The following is a 20,542-nucleotide window of genomic DNA, read 5'->3' on the forward strand; positions in this document are numbered from 1 at the left end:
TTATATTTACATTGCGGAGTAGCAAGCGACATAGAAATTGAATGTATTTCTCACCAAGGAGAGTGGTCAACAAGTTTGGAAACACATATCTGTGAGACTTAGGTATTACTCAACTTAAATCGTCCAGAATCCGAAAAGAATAGGAACAGAACGGAGAAAGTAGACTGCCTAAGGCCTTGATTCTTCACTCTTCCCCCAGGGAAGCTCAAACAAAACCAAGTAGCAAGGGTGCGCGCAGCTGGCTCAGATACAATGGGAACCCCGTGCCGGGTCGCGCCTCCTTTCCCCGAGAGGGCGCTGCACAGAATCCTTTCTCCAAGGGTAGGACGGCGCGCGCGCCCGGAAGCACTTCCACCCCGGACGCATTTCCTCTACGCACCAAGGGTGCTCCCATGACGCATTTCCGGCTGGCTGCACTGAGCACGTGTGACTCGGGAGGAAGTAACGTCATTTGGGAGAGCCGAAAAGCTGGGCTGTGGCGCCGCGGTGAAGGCTCTTTATCTACAACATGTCTCATTTACCGATGAAACTTCTACGCAGGAAGATCGAGAAGCGGAACCTCAAATTGCGACAACGAAACCTAAAGCTCCAGGGTGAGCTGCGCTGAACCTCTCGGCGGCCCGGGTTGTGGAGGGAGCCTGCACGTGGGCCGTGGCGCGCTACGGACTTGGTGACTGCGGCCCCGGTGTGGCGCTGGCAGCTTCCCCCAGAGCACGCGTGTTTGGGGAGCGGGGAGAGGCAACCCTGGGCAGCGCAGGTGCCGGCCCAGCGCAGGTGCTGACTCTGCGTTGCCCAGATCTTTCAACATCAGTTTCTCCTTTCAGAACGCGGACAGGACCCCGGTTGATTTTCTTTCCAGCTGTGCTTGCAGCTGAACCAGGCTGCCCCATTTCCACCCTCCCTATTCCGATTCCTTCACGACCTCTAGGATCCACCTCATCCCCAACCCCCATTTCCCAGCAGACACGTGGGACTTTCTCATCCCCACGCATCTTCCTTTCACATCATCGATTTCTTGTGTGTATCGTTTCAAAACAAGCTGGCTGTCTCTCACTTCACGGACATGCCTGGTACCCTTGCTTTCGCCTATCTACCTGCACTCTGTCTCGACTCCTGCAGAACTTCCTCTCCTAAAGTGTCTCATGCGCGGTCATACGCGTGATGCATATGCTCGTGCCCTGTCTTCCCGCTACTCCTCACTTTAAGTTACACATTTCTTGGGAGCTTCTGCGTATTTGTGTCCATAACAAAGATCATTGCAAAGCATTTTACCTGAATGTGCTGCAGTCCATGAGGTCGCTAAGAGTCGGATACGACTGAGCGACTTCACTTTGACTTCACTTTCATGCATTGGAAAAGGAAATGGCAACCCACTCCAGTATTCTTGCCTGGAGAATCCCAGGGACGGGAGAGCCTGGTGGGCTGCCGTCTATGGGGTCGCACAGAGTCGGACACGACTGAAGCGACCTAGCAGCAGCAGCACGTTTCTTTACCTACCTCGGTTGCAGTCCTAACTTCCTTACAGGGGAGCAGACATCTTGAAGTTAGTTATGTCAGCCTTTTTAGGTCTTGTATAACAGCAGTCCCTAACCTTTTTGGCACCAGGGACTGGTTTCATGAAAGACAGTTTTTCATGGTGATTAGTGGGGCCGGGGCGGGGAGGTGGGAGTCAGCGGTTCCAGATGATTCAAGCCCGAATTACATTTATTGTGCACTTTATTTCTATTATTGTTATATCAGCTCCCACCTAAGATCATCAGGCATTAGATCCCAGAGGTTGGGGACCTCTGCCCTGTTAGACTTAAGACCCCCTAGGGCAATGTTGGAGGCATACTGCCTTACAGTAGTTGGTTTTGTACAGAGATCAGTTGATTGAAAGAAATCCTGGAGGAGGGAACAAGTGTGTGAATTTTAGGAATAATGTTTTTTAAGTCCCCTAATGTTTACATTTCCTATGGAATAACAAAGCATTGCTGACTACGTCCGGAGAAGGCAATGGCACCCCACTCCAGTACTCTTGCCTGGAAAATCCCATGGATGGAGGAGCCTCCTAGGCTCCAGTCTATGGGGTCGCTAAGAGTCAGGCACGACTGAGCGACTTCACTTTCACTTTTCACTTTCATGCATTGGAGAAGGAAATGGCAACCCACTCCAGTATTCTTGCCTGGAGAATCCCAGGGACAGAGGAGCCTGGTGGGCTGCTGTCTATGGGGTCGCACAGAGTCGGACACGACTGAAGCGACTTAGCAACAGCAGCAGCAGCTGACTACGTCTTGGTAGTTTAAGATAACAAAAGGTAGTACTTTGTCAATGTATAAACAGAAACTTGTAAAACATTGTTAGGCATTTATGTACAATAAATATCAAGGCAAATAAGTAGTTTCATCAACAGAATTTTCAGTTCACTGACAGCTGAGAAAGATTTGTCAAATACCTAATATGTATGTTTTGTAAGTACCATTGTTTGGTCCCATCTGTTTAAATATTTAACCTCATTGAAGTTTTCTTGTTTCAGACTTTTGACTCCTTATCAACAGAGAGGTGGTTTTTTTGAAGTTACAAAATCAATGCAGCATTCTCTCCCTGTTTTTAATTTATTTGTGCTGCAGTGGAATACTATAAAACTGGAACTCATTTTAATGTACACAACAGGAAAGTAAAAGCTAGATCATTTCAGTACTGGAAGCCATGGCATTCCATGAGGGATTGCAGGGTCTCTAAGCAAGCCTCTCCTTTGTCATGATGTGTTTTCCCTTTTTAAACAGGTGCCTCAGCCGTGAGCCTGTCAGAAACTCAAAATGGAGATGTGCCTGAAGAAACAGTGGGAGATGGAAAAGTTAAAAAGTCCTTAAAGCAGTCTGTGAGTGTGGGCTTGTCAGAAGCCCCAAATGGAGATATAGCTAAAGAAACAGTAGGAAGCAGAAAAGTTAAAAAGTCCCTAAAACAACCTATGAGTGCTGGGTTGGCAGAAACCCAAAATGGAGACACATCTGAAGAAGCAGGAGTAAGTGGAAAAGTGAAGAAGTCCCGAAAACAATCTATGAATGCAAGCGTGTCGGAAGCCAGCAATGGAGTCCTGCCTAGGGAAGCCACGGAAAATGTCAAAGCTAAAAAATCTGTTAAAGAGTCTGTAAATGTAGGCATGTCAGAAGCCCAAAATGGAGATGTTTTTAAAGAAACAGGGGAAAATGTCAAAGTTAAAAAAGCCTCCAAGAAATCTACCACATTGACCAGTGGAGAAGCAGCAATGCAGTCTCCCAATTCAGAATCAAAAAAGAAGAAGAAGAAGAAAAAGAGAAAAGTAGTGGATGATGCTGGGCCTGGTATGTACTTTTATTTTTTTTAACTTAAGCCATTAAGTTTTTCAAGTTATCATTCTGCCTTTCCTCTTTTTATTGTAATGTCCACATGACATGCAAGGCTCCCCCCCCACCCTTACTGGCATGCAAGAAACCAGCCTGGTAGCTAGAGGAAACATCAGAGGAAGGTGCAGTTTAAGTTTTCTCAGAATACTGCTCTTCTTTGGCAGTTAACTGTCTGACTTTTTATAAAGTGTACTCTGACATAATATTTTAGATCTACCTATTTCCAAAGAGAATTGTGGAATTACTGACACTAAAGAAATCCGAGCTGGTTTAGAATCCATCTTCTTGAGTCTTTATGAATCAGAGACTTAACATTAATGATTCTTTCACTCACCTCTTTTTTCCCCTGTTTCCTTTTTCCCCACAATAAATTCCTATCTATTCAAAGCAGCATAATGATAATTAAAGTATGCAAAAATAGCAACTGGGAAACTTCTGAATAAATGGAACATTAATTTCCTAGTGAGTAGAATGGCCAGGATTGGGGAAGAGGGGTACTTTCATTTAGAAGATTATTGGACTGAATAAGTTTAGGTGAAAGAACAGGCATTTTAATTGAACTGTGAGTAGGCAGAGATTTCAGGGGAGGGTCGAACAGGTATCAGCAAACTGTTCAGCCTTCTGCCTGTTTTTGCAGACATGCTTAACCAGAACCCTGTGATACCCATTTGTTTACTTGACCTTTGTGATGACAGACCATACAGCCTACAAAACCTAAAGTGTTTACAGATCTGGTTCTTTGTAGATAACATTTGCCAACTCCTGTGTTAGCATGTCCTATTCACCTTTTGTCGGAAATAAAGTTTTCATCTAGAAAGATGCTTTGGATTTTTCAGACATGCCTGGCTGTGTTTTTACTGCCTATAGACTATAATGCGTTTGTAAATTATGAGAAACTGCTTAAACAGAAAGTGAAACAAGACAGAGACTAAAGCGTGAGGATTGACATTACAATTTTGATTTAAAGTGATTGTAATCCTGTTCTAAAATTGTTAGTGCCTTTGGGATTCTTATTCTGAGTATGCGGGAGGAAGTGAAAGTTCTACTCTGAAGCACTGAATCACAGGACTGGAAATTTAAATCCTATTGATAACCTTGAAGAACTGTTTTAACAAGAAGAGAAGTCATAAGCCTTGAAGTCCAGCTGATAGTATTCATGGCCTTTGAACGTGTGGGTCGTACAGAGTTGATCATTTCCCAGAAAGGTGGTCATAAGGTCCAAGGAAGAGGCCAGTCCTGGGTTACAGAGTCCTGAGTTCCGGTTTAGGTCAATTCTGTTCTAACTAACATCACTAACTGCCATGAATTTTTAAAAGCACAGCATGGAGTTAACCTATTTGGCCCAGAGTAGAACATTTAAGAGCATGATGGGAGGTAGGACTAGGAAGGTAGTTTAGGGGACTGTGTTTTGAAAGTTGTGAATGTATGCTAAGAATGAAGAGCTAGGAAACCTTCCCTCTCCTCTTACCACTTACATTCAAGGAAGCAGCCAGCCAGTTTCTGTCACCCAGCTGAGTAGGTTGTTGTCCTTGCTTTGTAATCTGTCTCAAGTGTTATAAAGAGCCTTTTGTGTTTCTGTTCCCCTTTAAGACAAAATTAGCTTTTATAGAAAATTTGTGTTATGAGAGGAAAAAGTGCTTGTTATGGTTTTTTTTTTTTTAATTAATCACTTGACCTTGTCTCCTTAATGAATTTTATAGAATTGGGAGTGTTTAGTCAGCTTATAAAAAATTTCTTACTTAAGACAGTATAATAAGTAGTAAGTCAGAGAAGGAAGTATTATATCACTTATATGTGGAATCTGAAAAAATAGTACAAATGAACTTACAAAACAGAAACAGACTCAGAAACATAGAAAACAAATGTATAGTTACCAAAGGGGAAGGGGGGATGAATAAGTTGGGAGTATGGGATTAACAGGTGTTACTACCATCTATAATAGATGATAAGGATTTACTGTATAGCACAGGGAACCATTCAATATAATGAAGGATTTTTTTCTAAATATCAGTAATGCATATACCTATAACGTATGCATAACTGAATCAGTTTGCTGTTTACCTGAAACCAACACAATATTGTAAATCAACTATACTTTAATAAATACATATACTGTATGTAGTATATATGTATATATATATACACAAAGAAGCCTAAAAAATAAAGCTTTGTTAGCAGATCTGCGTGTACTGCTGAGTTTTTTAATACAGCCAGATTTTTTTTAATCAGGAAAAAGAGGTTCTTAGCAAATTAAAACTGTAAATGTGTTAAGCTTTTGAAAATATGCCTTTTTTTTTTTTTGCATCACACATCTGTTATTTTATGATCTCATTTGGTATTCTTGTTTTTAAAAAATTGGGGGGTATTTGTCCTTTAAACCAAAGATTCCAAAAAAGCAAAAGCTGAGGACATAGGAGAGGCTGAAGATGGTGCCCAGGCTCCTGAAGAAACAGAAAACCGTGTGGAGAAGCCAGATGACGAGGGTGAGGACAGCGAAGTGCCCAGCCTGCCCCTGGGACTGACAGGTGATTATCAAAGTGTTTTTCCAGGTAGATTTCTAAAGTGTCACACCTCCCTGGATTATAGAATTTAAAGGTTCAGTTGTAGCATTTATTGACAAGACATGGTTTTATATCTAATTGCTGCTTTTTATCTTCCACATTGTGTGCTTTAGTTCTTATTTCTTTCTCTATATTTCCTTTTTCTTTATTCCTAACATTAGATATTGTGACATGCACACAAATAGCTCTCAGGGTCCTCTATGTCTTTGGTTTGTCACTTTCCATGTTACAGTAGGAAAGTCATTGGCATGGAAGTCTGGAGCCCAGAGGTTTAATGCTGGCTCCATTACTAACAGACAGGGATGAAATTAACATTACTGAGGGGCGTGTGCCAGGGTCACCTCTTCTGACCTCCATTTCTTTATCTGTAAAGTCAAGAGTTTAGAATCAATTGCTCCTATCTAGAAACGTCTAGCAGTTACTTGAGTTATTTGGTTTGAGGTTTTTGTTTATTAAAATAGTGAAGCCCACAACCCAACCTTTGCAATCAGAATTGCAAAGGTTATTACGGCAGTGGTTCTCAAGCAGGGTAATTTTACCTCCTAAGTAGGGGGACCCATCCCAGTTTTCCCATTTAAGGGGGTGCAACCCTTCAACCTCCTCTGTCCCAGGTAAACAATGGGAGCAGGTGACAAGTGTCCAGTGAGTAGAGGTCAGAGACGCTGCAGGACCTCCTATAATGCATAGGACAGCCTCTCACAGCAAAGAATTATCCATCCCAAGATGTCAGTGGTGCCAGGGTTGCCAGCGCCTGGGTTATAGCTGGGGTGTGTGTTGAGCAGGGAGCTCCCAGGTAGTCTGATGCCTTCCCCTGCTGGTGACCCACCGCACACCTGATATATAGGTACATTCTCACCATCTGGGGCCATCTCTGACTCTTCTCAGTTGTGTTTTTTGGAGAGTTGCTATTTTGATTGATTTCATACTCAGTTTTTATACTGAGTGTTTTGGCTTGCAGACTTCCTAAACATTTCATTTCTCTCTGAATTTTCCCCTGAAAGCCTCACACCACCACCCCTGCCCCAGTGTGCCCCCACCTTAGCATTTTTATTTCACATAAGTCCCTTGATTGTACCACCTCGCCAACTCTTTGTTATTTCATTACAGTATAGGCTTTAGATTACACAGCCATTAGCAGTGGAGAAACTTGCAACAAGTATAAGATCTTTTTCTTGTTATATAGGAATGGTTGGTGTTTAGTCTTTTCTTATTGGAAGAAGCTCTTCTAAAGAAGCTTGACATCAACCCAGTAATGTTTTCAATCAGCAAAACAAATTTAGGAAACGCAATATTAACTATTCAGAAAAGGTAAATTTGTTAATGATAAACTGTCTTCTGTTTAGGAGCTTTTGAGGATACTTCATTTGATTCTCTGACTAATCTTGTCAATGAGAACACTCTGAAGGCAATAAAAGAAATGGGCTTTACAAACATGACTGAAATTCAACATAAAAGTATCAGACCACTTCTGGAAGGCAGGTATGGTTAACATTGAGGTTTGGGCATTGGTCCTGGGCTTCCCAAGTGGCGCTAGTGGTAAGGAATTTACCTGCCAGTGCAGGAGATAGAAGAGATGCGGGTTTGATCCCTGAGTCAGGAAGATCCCCTGGAGAGGGAAATTCTTGCCTGGGAAATCCCATGAATAGAGGAGCCTGGTGGGCTACAGTCCATGGGGTCGCAAAGAGTTGGACATGCCTGAGCACGCACACATACACACACTTAATATCTCTGTTTTTAGTGCCAATAGTTCGGGGAAAAAATACCAGTATGTTCTATGGATCTCACATTGTGTTTGATAATATACCTAACCTTCATTTAAGGCTTTAGGTTATTTATTGATGTTGGAGAAAAGTGTTCACTTCTGTTTTTAGCACAATTGTTATTTCTGAGTTAAGTGTTTAACCCACATGATTGATTTCAGTGATAGAGAAGGTGGGGACTCTTTTCTTGTTATAATCTAGCCTCAATGCCTCAAACATGTGTCGTAGTCCATGGTAGGTATTCAGTAAATACTTGCTGCATGAGTAGAGCAAATATGTTTCTCCTTTTCTGTTTTATTTTTTAGGGATCTTCTAGCAGCTGCAAAAACAGGCAGTGGTAAAACGCTGGCATTTCTCATCCCTGCAGTTGAACTCATTGTTAAGTTAAAGTTCATGCCCAGGAATGGTAAGCCTGTGAGCCCGCTGTCTCTGTGAGAATCTTACTAGAAGTCTGTCATGACTGTGGGCGCACTCCTGGTGTAACTACAGTTTGACTTTGACCATATATCCTGTTTTACTTTTTAGGAACAGGAGTCCTTATTCTCTCACCTACTAGGGAACTGGCCATGCAGACTTTTGGTGTCCTTAAGGAGCTGATGACACACCATGTTCACACATACGGGTTAATAATGGGTGGCAGTAACAGGTCTGCTGAAGCTCAGAAGCTTGCCAATGGGATCAACATCGTCGTGGCCACACCAGGCCGTCTCCTGGACCACATGCAGGTAAGAGGACACTGTCGTGAAGCCCCATCTTCTGTCTGTGTGAAACGTACACTTCGCAGCTAACAGTCTTTTTCTGTCCTTTGTCTTGTCAGAATACCCCAGGGTTTATGTATAAAAACCTACAGTGTCTGGTTATTGATGAGGCTGATCGTATCTTGGATGTTGGGTTTGAAGAGGAATTAAAGCAAATCATTAAACTTCTGCCAAGTAAGTGGGTTGCATCTTCATGTGGTTTGCAGAGCAGCTGTTGGAAGTAGTTGAGAATTTTTCCTGTATGAAAACTGTTAATGTCAGCATTTTAATTTAACCAAGTGAGGTTGTTGTGCTGGTCAGCCTTAGAGGTAGTTTGCGATATATACATCGATCTTACTGGTAACTTACTACAATGGTTTTGCCATTTGAGAGCTTACAGTGCAAGTTAAACAGTTTTAACGTATGTCTCGTTCCTGTCCATCCCTGCCACTCCATCTCTCATCCTCCAGTAGTCATCGACTTGGTGCCTTCTGTGTTATGTTTAAGTCGTATGTACCTTGGTTATAGTACTTGAAACATTTATAAACTGCTTATATCTATAACAGTGTGGTTCCGTGCCTTATACGATTTGTTTCTTACTGCTTCATCGAGGTATAATTAACATCATAATCTTTACATGTTTTTACATGTAAAGATTGTTATGTTTTAAGTATATAATTTGATACATTTTGTCCTGTTTACACCTTGAAGCCATCACCACAGTCAATACAGTGAATATTCTCATAACTCTCAAAGAGCACTTTATGTCCCTTTGTGGTCCCTCCCTCTCTCCCTCAGTAGCAACAGCCCTCCCCTGCTTACAACCACTGCTCACAGGTCTCCTCTCTCACAGGTGGCTGTTGGTCTGCCCTCCGTCAGTGTAGATCAGTTTGCATTTTTCAGGGATTCGTATGAATGGAATCATGGTATTACTGTCTTTTTGTCTCTTCTTGTGCTCAGCAAATTCTGTGATTTGTCTGTGCCATTACATTTTCAATAGTTCTTTGCTTTGTTCCTCCCTGGCATTCTATTGTTTAAATATGCCACAACTTGTTTATCCATTTAATTGTTGATGGATGACTGGGTTGTTAACAGTTTTGGTCTGTTACATATAAGGTGGCTATGAACATCCACCTACAACTCTTTATGGGTGTATATCGCCTTTTCTGTGGTGTGATTATCTAGGAATGGAGTGACGGGTGTTACGTTTAATTTGTATCATTTTACATCCCCATCAGCAGAGTATGGAAGTTCCAGTCGTTCCTGTTAAGTCGTTTCGTTAAGTCTTGAAATTAGGTAGTGTTAATCCTCCAACTTTGTTAATTTGTTTGTCTGTTCCCATCGTTTGCATTTCTGTATGAATGTTAGAATGTTTGTCAGTCTCTGTAATATCGATCATTGGTGGAAGATAAAGTTGGGTCCTTCAGCACATGAATGAGGTAGATCTCCATTTATCAGCTTCCTAATTTCTCTCAGAAGTGTTTCAGAGTTTTCACTGTACAGGTTTTTTCATACCTTACATGTAAAAATTTTCCCTTTATTGTTTTCATGTCTGATTGCACTGGCCAGACCCTCCAGTGTACTCCTGAGTAGAACTGGCGAAAGAACACATCTTTATCTCACTCCTGGTCTTAGGTGGGAAAGCATTCGGTCTCAGCACTAAGTGTGATGCAGATGCTGCACGTCTAGATGCCCTGTGTAAGACTGAGGATGATCCCTTTCGTTCCTAGTCTGCTGTTTCTTAAATCAGGAATAAATGTTAAATTCTGATAGATGCTTATATTTCTGAATTTACTTTGCTAAAATTTTGTTAAAGATGAGTTGGAAAGCTGTCCTAAGTGAGCTTTAGCGGAAATTGTCCATTTCAACTCAGTTGTCAAATCTATAGACATAAAGTTGCCCTTGCTGTTCCTCTCTTACTGTCTATAGTGATACCATGTTTCTATTTTCTGAAAGTTCTACTTAGCGCATCTTTAGTTGTGAAGCAGTTCTAAAATTTCCCTGAAAAATTTGGGTTATTTTTCTATGGTTGTGTTTCAGCACGCAGACAGACCATGCTCTTCTCTGCCACACAAACTCGAAAAGTTGAAGACCTGGCGAGGATTTCTCTGAAAAAGGAGCCTTTGTATGTTGGTGTTGATGATGATAAAGCTAATGCAACTGTAGACGGTCTTGAGCAGGTACTTCTTGTCACTGCCTTCCATTTTAAGGATATCCTTTGATGTTTCCTTGGAAGTGTTTGGAGGATCCTCTAAAAAGCAAATGGGTTAACGAACTTAATAAAATACCACCAAGTTTATAGGAGTAAAATGAATTTTGTTGTTCAATAATATCTTGTGCTAAGATGTGAGGTGAGTTAGAAGGTGGAGAGGCTGGTTTCAAGCATGTAACTGTGGAAATGAGGTGACAAAGAGCCAAAACAGCTTGATTAAAAATAGAACTTTAAGATTGAGTCTTTTGATGAGTAAAATATTTCTTTCCTGTAACAATTTAGCTTACAAACCTTTCATTGGTTGTTTAGTTTTAAAAAATATATTCACCTAGCTTTGTGATCGGAGAAGGCAGTGGCACCCCACTCCAGTACTCTTGCCTGGAAAATCCCATGGACGGAGGAGCCTGGTGGGCTGCAGTCCATGGGGTTGCAACTGAGCGACTTCGCTTTCACTTTTCACTTTCATGCATTGGAGAAGGAAATGGCAACCCACTCCAGTGTTCTTGCCTGGAGAATCCCAGGGACGGCGGAGCCTGGTGGGCTGCCGTCTCTGGGGTCACAGAGTCGGACATGACTGAAGCGACTTAGCAGCAGCAGCAGCTTTGTGATATTGTTTAGGATAGTGCACTTCAGCTGTGGTTATTTAGGATCTTGCCTTTAAGGACCTTCTAAAAATGAATCATTGATACATTTTGAAGGTTCCAGTTAATAGAGGTATTGGTATTACTATGATTACAAGAACTTGATAACCAGTAGTCTCAGAAATACGGAAAATATTTAGTATCCAGTGATTATAGCCAATAAAAGGAATCGAAAGATTTAAAATCAGTCTTATTTTAGGACTGCATTATTATAATGAAGGTAGTAATTTTGCTATAGGTGAGGCTTAACAGTGTATACGCCATGTTAATCTGTTCTCTCCATCAGATTATATTGGTTCATGAAGTTCAAAGTGTCCATTCAATTATTTTGTGTCTGTTCACTTGAACCTCTTCTAGGGGTATGTTGTCTGTCCTTCTGAAAAGAGATTCCTCCTGCTCTTCACATTCCTTAAGAAGAACCGGAAGAAGAAACTAATGGTTTTCTTTTCATCCTGTAAGTCCGTGAAATACCACTATGAGTTGCTGAACTACATCGATTTGCCTGTCCTGGCCATTCATGTAAGTGGTTATGATAAGCTTATTACAAGCAGCTTACCCTTAGCGAGTTATGTAGGTTGTGGGGATTACGGTATTGTCTTTGCCTCCAAACATAGTTCTGAGTAGTTTGGACAAATAACAGGTGATGGGTCCTGTGAGGAGGGAATTTTGCCGGGGGTGGGGGCAGGCAGTGGGAACCTGAAAGGAGGAACCGATGTCATCGCTTGGGGAAACAGGCCGGGTACTGAACTTGAAATAAAGCAGCTAACAGTTCCACAGTTTAGGGGTTCTACACCGAGACCTCCCACAAATAGTCTCAAATTTCCTCTTCCAATGGATGTTTTGTTTTGGTTCTAGGGAAGGCAAAAACAAAATAAGCGTACGACCACGTTCTTCCAGTTTTGCAATGCAGATTCAGGGATCTTGTTGTGTACAGACGTGGCAGCTAGAGGGCTGGATATTCCTGAAGTGGACTGGATTGTTCAGTATGACCCTCCAGATGACCCCAAGGTAACTGGCATCCTCTAGTTATCTCCCCAGGTTCCCTGAGAAGTACCCCATCCCACATATTATTCCTCAAGCTGCTCCAGTCATGCTTCAGCGTACAGCCATACAGCGACTCTGCAGTATCTCAGTGATGCTTCCAGCGTTTAAGGCTTTCGCAGGACCCAGAGAGGGTGTGTACAAGGAAATTTGAGAGGCATCAGTGGGACTTGACTTAGGAACATTGCCTGCTTGGGGCAGTCTATTAAACAGCAGTAGATGTCAGAGGAATAAAATGTGCTTATGGAGATAGATGCCAGTCTTTAGTATATGTAGTAAAATAAGTTTTTTTAGGTATTTTCAACAAAAGGTAGATTATATAAGTTGTCAGCCATTTGAATGTTTGCAAAAGCCCTTATGAAGTTGAAGCACACTTACTAGTCATTTGATTGGATCATAGAATTAATGTGAATGTCCTGTCCAGCTCTCCTTGGCCTCGGTACTATCTCTGTGGGGATGGTGCCTGCAGAAGGGATGGGGGACCACTAGCTTTGGGGAGCACGGTGATAGGCTGTGTGGCAAGCACCAAGGTTGCCGTGCAAGCCAGTGTATTACCTCAGGTCTTCTCTCTCCACCAAAGGAGTACATTCACCGTGTGGGCAGAACAGCCAGAGGCCTGAATGGAAGAGGGCACGCCTTGCTCATTTTGCGCCCTGAAGAATTGGGTTTCCTTCGCTACCTGAAGCAATCCAAGGTAAAGATCTTCACGTGGAAAACCTTACACTAGGGACAGATTCCTCTACGCAAGAATTGTTTGCCGGTGCACATGGCCTCAGGCACCGTTTCTAGTTGTGTCCAAGGGGTTCCTAGTTGTTACCATTCTGTTAGGACAGTTGGTGCAGCGGTTTAGCAAATGAGCCTTCTGTGGGTCTTGTCCAGGAAATATGAGCCAAAAACTACCCACAAAGCACTATGCTTGAGCCCTGTGTCACTCAGGGGGCGTCCCTGTCCCTAGTCTTCCCACAGCCCTGTTGGAAGCCTCCTCTGCTCCTGCTCCCCTCCTGTCTTCACCTCACCCAAAGCTGCAGGGAGGCCATCCCCTCCTACCCCTTCCCCTTCCGGGCCCCAGTCCTTGCCTGGCAGTTAGCGCTTTACTGTCTGTAATCTCGGACCAAAAAGATAACTTCAGCCCTGAATCCACCCTTTTGTCATGAGCTCCAGCATGGCTGCTGCATATTGCCTTTCCTTAGTCTGCTGTTTTGAAAAGTGGGTTCTGTTTTAACTCCTCTGATTCTGGGCTCAGTCCACCCTCCTCTGACTTTGGCCTTTGTGCTGCCGAGTCTTGTGAATGCTTGTCGGCCTTGTCTTTCCCGGCATTTGCCTCCTTGTTGGCACAGTGTTGCCTGGTGGATTTTCCCCCACCACCCAACTAGCAGCAGGTCCTAGAAATTGCCATCCCGCCTTTGCAGTTTTTCTCTAGCTACCTGGTTCCTGGTTCCTCTGGGAGGGTGTTGCTGATCTCATCCCTCCTTCGTGTGCCCCCAGCACAGGTGCTTATCAAGTTGTCTGCCCACTCACCTGTCTCCACCCAGGGCCTGGGACTCGGGTGGCTGTTCTTTTTCCCCAGCACCTGCATGGGCACTTTTCCAGTTGTCTCATAAGAGATGACTGGTAAGAAATCCCTCCTGTAGGAGTTGGTGGTCACAAACACCAGTTTCAGAAACCCTGGTGTCACAGACCCCCATCACAGGGCAGTGTGGTGTCAGGGCAGCTTTCCCAGCACTGAGAGAAGAGCTAGTGGTTCTGTAAACTAGAAGCTGAAAGCTGCTTCATCACATTGCATCCACAGAGATGTTTATTTAGAGAAGAGTGCATCAGTGCATATCATTGCCCCACTTAGTTTCACAGCTTTTCTTTGAGGAGGGTTCCATTCAGAGTGCATTAGGAGAGGGAAGGTACACCTCTCCCATTGGCATTGGGAGACAGGGAAACAGGTGTCTGGCCCATGAAATTGAAGTTCCACAAGCCTTTTCCCTTCCGTCTCATCAGTGACTGATGAGTTGCATCAGACCAACCCGGTTTACTAACCTGCATGCTTTTGTTTTCTAGGTTCCATTAAGTGAATTCGAGTTTTCCTGGTCTAAAATTTCTGACATTCAGTCTCAGGTATGTGGGAGGGGTGGAGGGCGGGGGGGCATCCCAACCCTGCCTCTGTGGTGTCTCATTAACAGTCACTCTCCCCCAAGCCTCCCTTTCCATAAGTGGGAAGTCTGGACTTGAGTGACCATTGCTGTGTCCTGCGGTGCTGGTGAGCACATTCCTATACTGTCTACCTGGTTTCAGCCTGTACCTTACATGAATTTTGTCATTATTCTTACTGCACCCGGATTTTGCAGATATTACAAAGCTTGGAGCAAGTGTTTTGGAACAAATGTTATAGATGAATTGTGCTTCCTTGTATTAAAGCCAATATTTATTTCTGTTTCAGCTTGAAAAACTGATTGAAAAGAACTACTTCCTTCATAAGTCAGCCCAGGAAGCATATAAGTCATACATTCGAGCCTATGATTCCCATTCCCTGAAACAGATCTTCAATGTTAATAACTTAAATTTGCCTCAGGTTGCTCTGTCATTTGGCTTCAAGGTGCCTCCTTTTGTTGATTTGAGTATCCTTTTCTGTGTGGTTATAAATTTGTCCAGGAACTATGGGCCAGAAGCTTGACCAGGGGCTCTGGGGCTTAGCACTCAGGTTGGCTTGTGCTCTGGCTGAGGCCTGGGGCCCAGATGGTCATCTCAGGCACTGACCTCGTGTCAGTGCTTGCGTGGGGTAGTCAGGGTGGAGACGACAGAGACGAGACAGTTTATGGCTTTAAAAAAGGACAGTGGAATTTGAGTGGCAAAGAGAGCCAGGGAAGTTGTAATATGTTAAGTATTAACGGGGTTTAAAAATCCTACCTGCTAGTTTTAGCCCCCAGTCATGTGGCCACTCCTGATTCGAGTGTTCACATTGTGGTGGCTCAGGGAGGGGTGGTGGGGCCCCAGGTATACAGCTGGCTGGTTCTCCCCTAGGTGGTGGTTTGGAGTTGGTTGTTGCTGGATTTCCTTAATGCCCCCTTTAGATGTGAATACCAATGACGGCAAAGTTAGAAAGCGAGGCGGTGGCGGTGGATTTGGCTACCAGAAAGCCAAGAAAGTCGAGAAGTCCAAGATCTTCAAACACATAAGCAAGAAGCCATCTGACAGCAGGCAGTTCTCTCACTGAAGACATACCTTTGTCCTGAAACGGATTTTCTTTTTCTTGCTGTAAGAAAGGAATTTGTGTTACTTTAGGATTTGGACTCATCTAACGAGTATGAATTGACTTGGGTTGCCGGCACTGAGGTTTCCAGTGAGTCTCCTTTTTGGGGATATAAAATAAAACAGGTTGCGATGCCTTGATTGCCCAAGAGCAAAGCAACGCATCTTTCTAGTCTTTGTGATGATAGGATATTTCTAAGTGTAAATCTTTTTTTTTCCCCAAACTTGTTACTGTTTTAATGTAATTCTTCTGGTACCTTGCCTTCCTAGTGTCTGAAGCCTCTTGTGACTTGGATTGCTGTGTCAGCCCGCCAGAAAGGGCAGGTGACCGGACACTGGACAGGTGGTGGTGGTGCAGAAAAATTGTCTCAGTTGTTTTTTTGGTTTCAGTTTTTTCTTGGACCTTAACAGTAGTTTTTTGACCCCTCCTGAAAATGTTGCTGTGTGAAAGGGCAGAGAGCTTTGGGAAATCCCTAAGAAGCACCTTCAGTTAAGGGGGCACTGGGCTTTTATATGCCAGACTTTGAAACAATGAGCCTTTCTCCATTTTACTTTTTCAGGAGTAAGAAATATGGGTTGTCATTGTTATTTGAATAAAGCTGCCATAGCAGTCCTGACATTGAGAGGAGGTTGGGGGAAATCCCAGATATTTCAGTTTCATTTACAAGTGTAGTCTCTGCTGTTCTCCATTTGGTCACTTAGCAGACTGAGGCGCAAAGAGCGGTGGCACTCCTCAGTCAGATTTGTTTCTTTGAAGTGGTTTCGATTTTGATGAGTCCTTCCAACTCGAAATACTTCCAACAGTATTTAGAAGGCAAAAGCATCTTTTTGAGAAAAACTGCCTCTTCCAGACCCGTAAAACGAAAATAGATTTATGGTGAAAACTGAAAGTGAGCACACAGCAGAATAGCAAAGGCAGTGGTTTGGTCAGATGGGATTTTTGTTGTAGTAATTTTTGATTTCTGGTGTGTTTGATGTTTTATTTCTAGTGTGTTTTATAACTACAAAATGGTTATTACATTTTGTAGTAATTTAAAACCAAAGTTGCTAGCATCATTTTACCGTTGTACCAGTTAATATTCAGATTCCTATTAAATGTGCTAAGAATATTAAATGTCGAAGAAACAGTCTGGTAAACAGCATTCCAGTAGGTAAAGAATGATACTGTCCCACATCTGGGCTTGACCACCGTCCCCCTCGCTGGACATGTCCTGGGCTTCAGACCTTGATTGTTGGACTCCTAGCATTTAATACCTGTTTCTCTTTACAGTGACTTTTCTTTGTTTCAGAAATAATCATGTTTCAAAAAGTACACAAAAGCAGAGAAGAATATTTAATCACTGAACAGAAGCAAATACTGTTAATATTTTGATACTTAATCTTCCAGTGTTTTGTATATGTACTTTTAAATTTTTTTTATCAAAAGTGAAGTTAAATGATCCTCTACCCAGTATTTGTAACCATCTTGTTTCATAACTTATTTTCCTGTGTCATTAAACAATTACATCAACTTTGTATCATTTATTACTGCTTTCACCTTGCTTGGTCCAGCCTGGACTTGAGTCCTGGATGCCTGCCTATCCCACCCAGCCTGTCTCTCCTTGTTACATTGTGTCTGGTGTCCATTGGTCTTGCCATTTGTGAGAAAAGCATATAAACAGAAAGTGGAAAGATTATTCTTACTCCTATAATGGCTAACCTCAGGACTTGCTGGGAGTCCTATGTGAGATTATGCTCACAAGGCCAGTCCAGCCTAGGGACATCCAGACAACCTGCCTGGCCAGGATTCACATGGGAGGGAGCCAGTCACCAGAATCTGCAAGGCCCATTTGCACACAGAGAAGACCGCTTAAGTCCCTGTGCAAAGAGCACAGCTGCAGGTGGCGTGTGTGGGGCCATTAATTTGACGAACAGGATTGAATGGTCTCTTTATCCAGCAAGGCCAGGCAGCATCACTATCCAAGTAGGAACCTTTAGGTCCTGCGGGCTGCAGGTGGTGTCGTCATTGCAATTTCTAGATTTCTTTTGGTCTTAACTGCCCAGGTGCAAGCTGAATTCAAATTTAAAAGGGTCTTGTTTATTCAAAAATTCGTAGTAGTTAAAAAGTCTGGGACCAGAATGCCTGGATTCCAATTCCAGTTTTGTTTCCTGGGCCTATTAAATGAGTATAACAAAGAATACCAAAACCTGCTTTGTAAGGTGGTATGAATTGAATGTAGTAACATGTAAGGTACTAGGATGGTGTCCAGTATAAAGCACTCGGTACCTGTTGGCTGTCTTTATCAGTACATAAATCCTACACGGAAGGCCCGCTTCCCAACAGCAGTAGGTACACAGACTCTGAAAAGCCTGAACCAGCTTGGGCCTTTTGGAGAATAGACCAAGGATTTTTGACAGTCCAGGTCCCCTGGAATTCTGATCAGACCTAGGTTTTGGGAAGTGTTCCAATCCTGTCATACCTTCTTAAGACAACCATCAGGTAGATTGATGCAGTTTTCAAGGCTACTCTTCAGACTAGGTATTCTGGTAGAACAATGACTTCATAAACCATAAATCTTTATGAATTAAGAGCCTGCTAGGTGCCAGAAACTGTGGAAGACACAGATGCATATGGCTGAGCTCTTAGGAACCTTGGAGGTCTAGAGAAGTTGTCATGAGCAATTGTAACATTGTTTTCCAAGTCATGTGACAGATGCAGATACATAGAGATATCCCAGCTATTTCTAAGCCTGGAAATTGCATCCTTGGATTCTGGCAGACTTCAGCTGAAAAAGGTGTTGGAACCTTCTCCATCTATGGATGACAGACTGTTGTTCTGGGACATGAGTTCCCAAATGCCACACAATGTACCACACAAGAAACCCTGAGAATTTTAAGATTTTTCTTGCCCCATGCCCAAGAGATTTAGCAGAGCAAAGGAATCGGTGATTCTCAGCACGCTGGGTGTGAGAACATCCAGTCTAGAATACAAACACATACACGATCTTGGTAAACCTTGTAATGCTATCATCTTGCAAAATAAAAATGCCCAAGACAGGAAATGGTGTTAGTGTATTTAGTTATCCACAAAGCAGGGTGGCAAGAGGAAACACCTAAGACTTCTGGTAAGAAACAGCTGTGCCTTTGTTTGAATGCCTCATGTGGGAAAGCACAGCTTAGGGCAGCCTTGGCCCCCATGTCTCCCCTAGACAGGCAGAGTCTCAAGATTCCCTGACAGTGCTCCATTCAGTTGGGATCCAGTTGGTTGGTGTTCACACAGGAGATGTCACATAGAGACAGCCATTCTCTCTAGGACCCAGCATCTTCATTTGTTCGAGGGGCCGAGGATCATCTGATCTCCTGCCTGTGTTCAGAGAGCATGCCATGTAAGTCCTCCTGGGTTGTCAGGATCACCTCCCATTGGAAAGCAGAAAAGCCTCCCCTGTAGTCAGAAGGGCTATAATTTATGTATAAACGGAAAGGCTTCCCAGGTGGTCAAGAACCCATCTGCCAATGCAGGAAACAGAGCGTGCGTTCAATCCCTGAACTGAGAACAACAGAAAAGGGATCGGATGGGTCAGAAACAGAACAATGTCTTTTCGGACTTTTCTTGCTGTTGTACACCCTCTCCCCACGTTGAAAACGTCATGGTTTCAGATGCTTTAGGCCAGTAAAGCTAGGGAGGTGTCATACAATTCCTGCGAGTCCGCATTGCGCCAGCAGGGAGCGCCTTCAGCCGGCAGACCCCTCTGCGCCGGATCCCCGGATTGATCGTCTTCAATTTGTTGGCACAAGAGGACGACAGGGAGGTCCCTACCGCTACCCGGGGGAGAGTGGGGGCGGCCACTCGCCAGGCTCCATCCTGCTCAGGGTAGGCGCGTGTGTCCCTAGATGCAGATGGGACACAGCAGCGAGCCTGCGCCCTTGATCCCCGACAGAGCGGGCGGTGCTGGCCAGGGCACAGGAGGCGTGGCTCGCAGCCCTGTTGTTAACCAGGGCCGTCTTGCCTGGAAAATCCCCATGGACAGAGGAGCCTGGCTGGCCGCAGTCCATGGAGTCGGAGTCAAACGCGACTTTAGTGATTGAGCACGCAGGGTGATAGAGGAATATTTTTAAAGGTCAGAAACCGCACGAGCAGTGGTCTCAACTTTGTTCAGATAAACTGTATTTGAGCATCTAATAAGGGTAAACCAGGTAATAACTAGACCAGGTAGCTCAGCTGGTAAAGAATCTGCCTGCAATGCAGGAGACCCTGCTTCCATTCCTGGATTGGGAAGATCCTCTGGAGAGGGGATGTGCTACCCACTCCAGTATTCTTGGGCTTCCCTGGTGGTTTAGCTGGTAAAGAATCCACATGCAATGTGGGAGACCTGGGTTGGATCCCTGGGTTGGGAAGATCCTGGAGAAGGGAAAGACTATCTACTCTGGTATTCTGGCCCGGAGAATTCCATAGACTACAGTCCATGGGGTTGCAAAGAGTCGGACAGGACTGAGTGACTTTCACTTTATGACTTGCCTGGTGGCTCAGACTGTAAAGAGTCTGCATGCAGTGCAGGAGACCTGGGTTCAATATAGGTTCAGTCCCTAGGTTGGGAAGATGATCTGGAGAAGGAAATGGCAACCCACTCCAGTGTTCTTGCCTGGAGGATCCCACGGACCAGGGAGCCTGGTGGGCTGCCACCTATTGGGTCGCACACAGTCAGACATGACTGAAGTGACTTAGCAGCAGCACACAAGGATTCTATGAACCAATATGATAAGCCTTTCAGAAATGTTCACTGCTATTAGCAGAAAAGGACATGTACTTTTGGAAGCAATGAGAGTCCAGGCGGAGAACCTGGGCAGAAGTCAGAGAAAGGAGGCTGGAAAGCCAAGCCATGAAGTTTGGATTTCAATTTGGTTTGCAATGGAGAAAAAGCAGGTGCTATATCAAATTGGGCATCAGGATTCGTGCTGGCTAATGGGTGTTTACGGTGGAGATATTGTTCCCTTGTGGCTTAGCCACTCAG

General features: G+C 43.8%; 1 protein-coding gene across 1 annotated transcript; it reads left to right on the forward strand.

Annotated features, from left to right (window-relative positions):
- Positions 1 to 420: 420 nt before the first annotated feature.
- On the forward strand, positions 421 to 17,069 carry DDX18 (DEAD-box helicase 18). The gene is made up of 14 exons (XM_027562186.1): positions 421 to 593; positions 2,766 to 3,323; positions 5,750 to 5,890; positions 7,270 to 7,405; positions 7,992 to 8,092; positions 8,212 to 8,411; positions 8,504 to 8,618; positions 10,464 to 10,603; positions 11,634 to 11,795; positions 12,132 to 12,284; positions 12,898 to 13,011; positions 14,367 to 14,423; positions 14,746 to 14,923; positions 15,377 to 17,069. The coding sequence occupies exons 1-14, from the start codon at positions 509 to 511 to the stop codon at positions 15,517 to 15,519; spliced, it is 2,283 nt and encodes a 760-aa protein (XP_027417987.1). The 5' UTR covers positions 421 to 508; the 3' UTR covers positions 15,520 to 17,069.
- Positions 17,070 to 20,542: the final 3,473 nt, after the last annotated feature.

This window comes from Bos indicus x Bos taurus, chromosome 2, assembly GCF_003369695.1.
Source record: "Bos indicus x Bos taurus breed Angus x Brahman F1 hybrid chromosome 2, Bos_hybrid_MaternalHap_v2.0, whole genome shotgun sequence".
Lineage (NCBI taxonomy): Eukaryota > Metazoa > Chordata > Mammalia > Artiodactyla > Bovidae > Bos > Bos indicus x Bos taurus.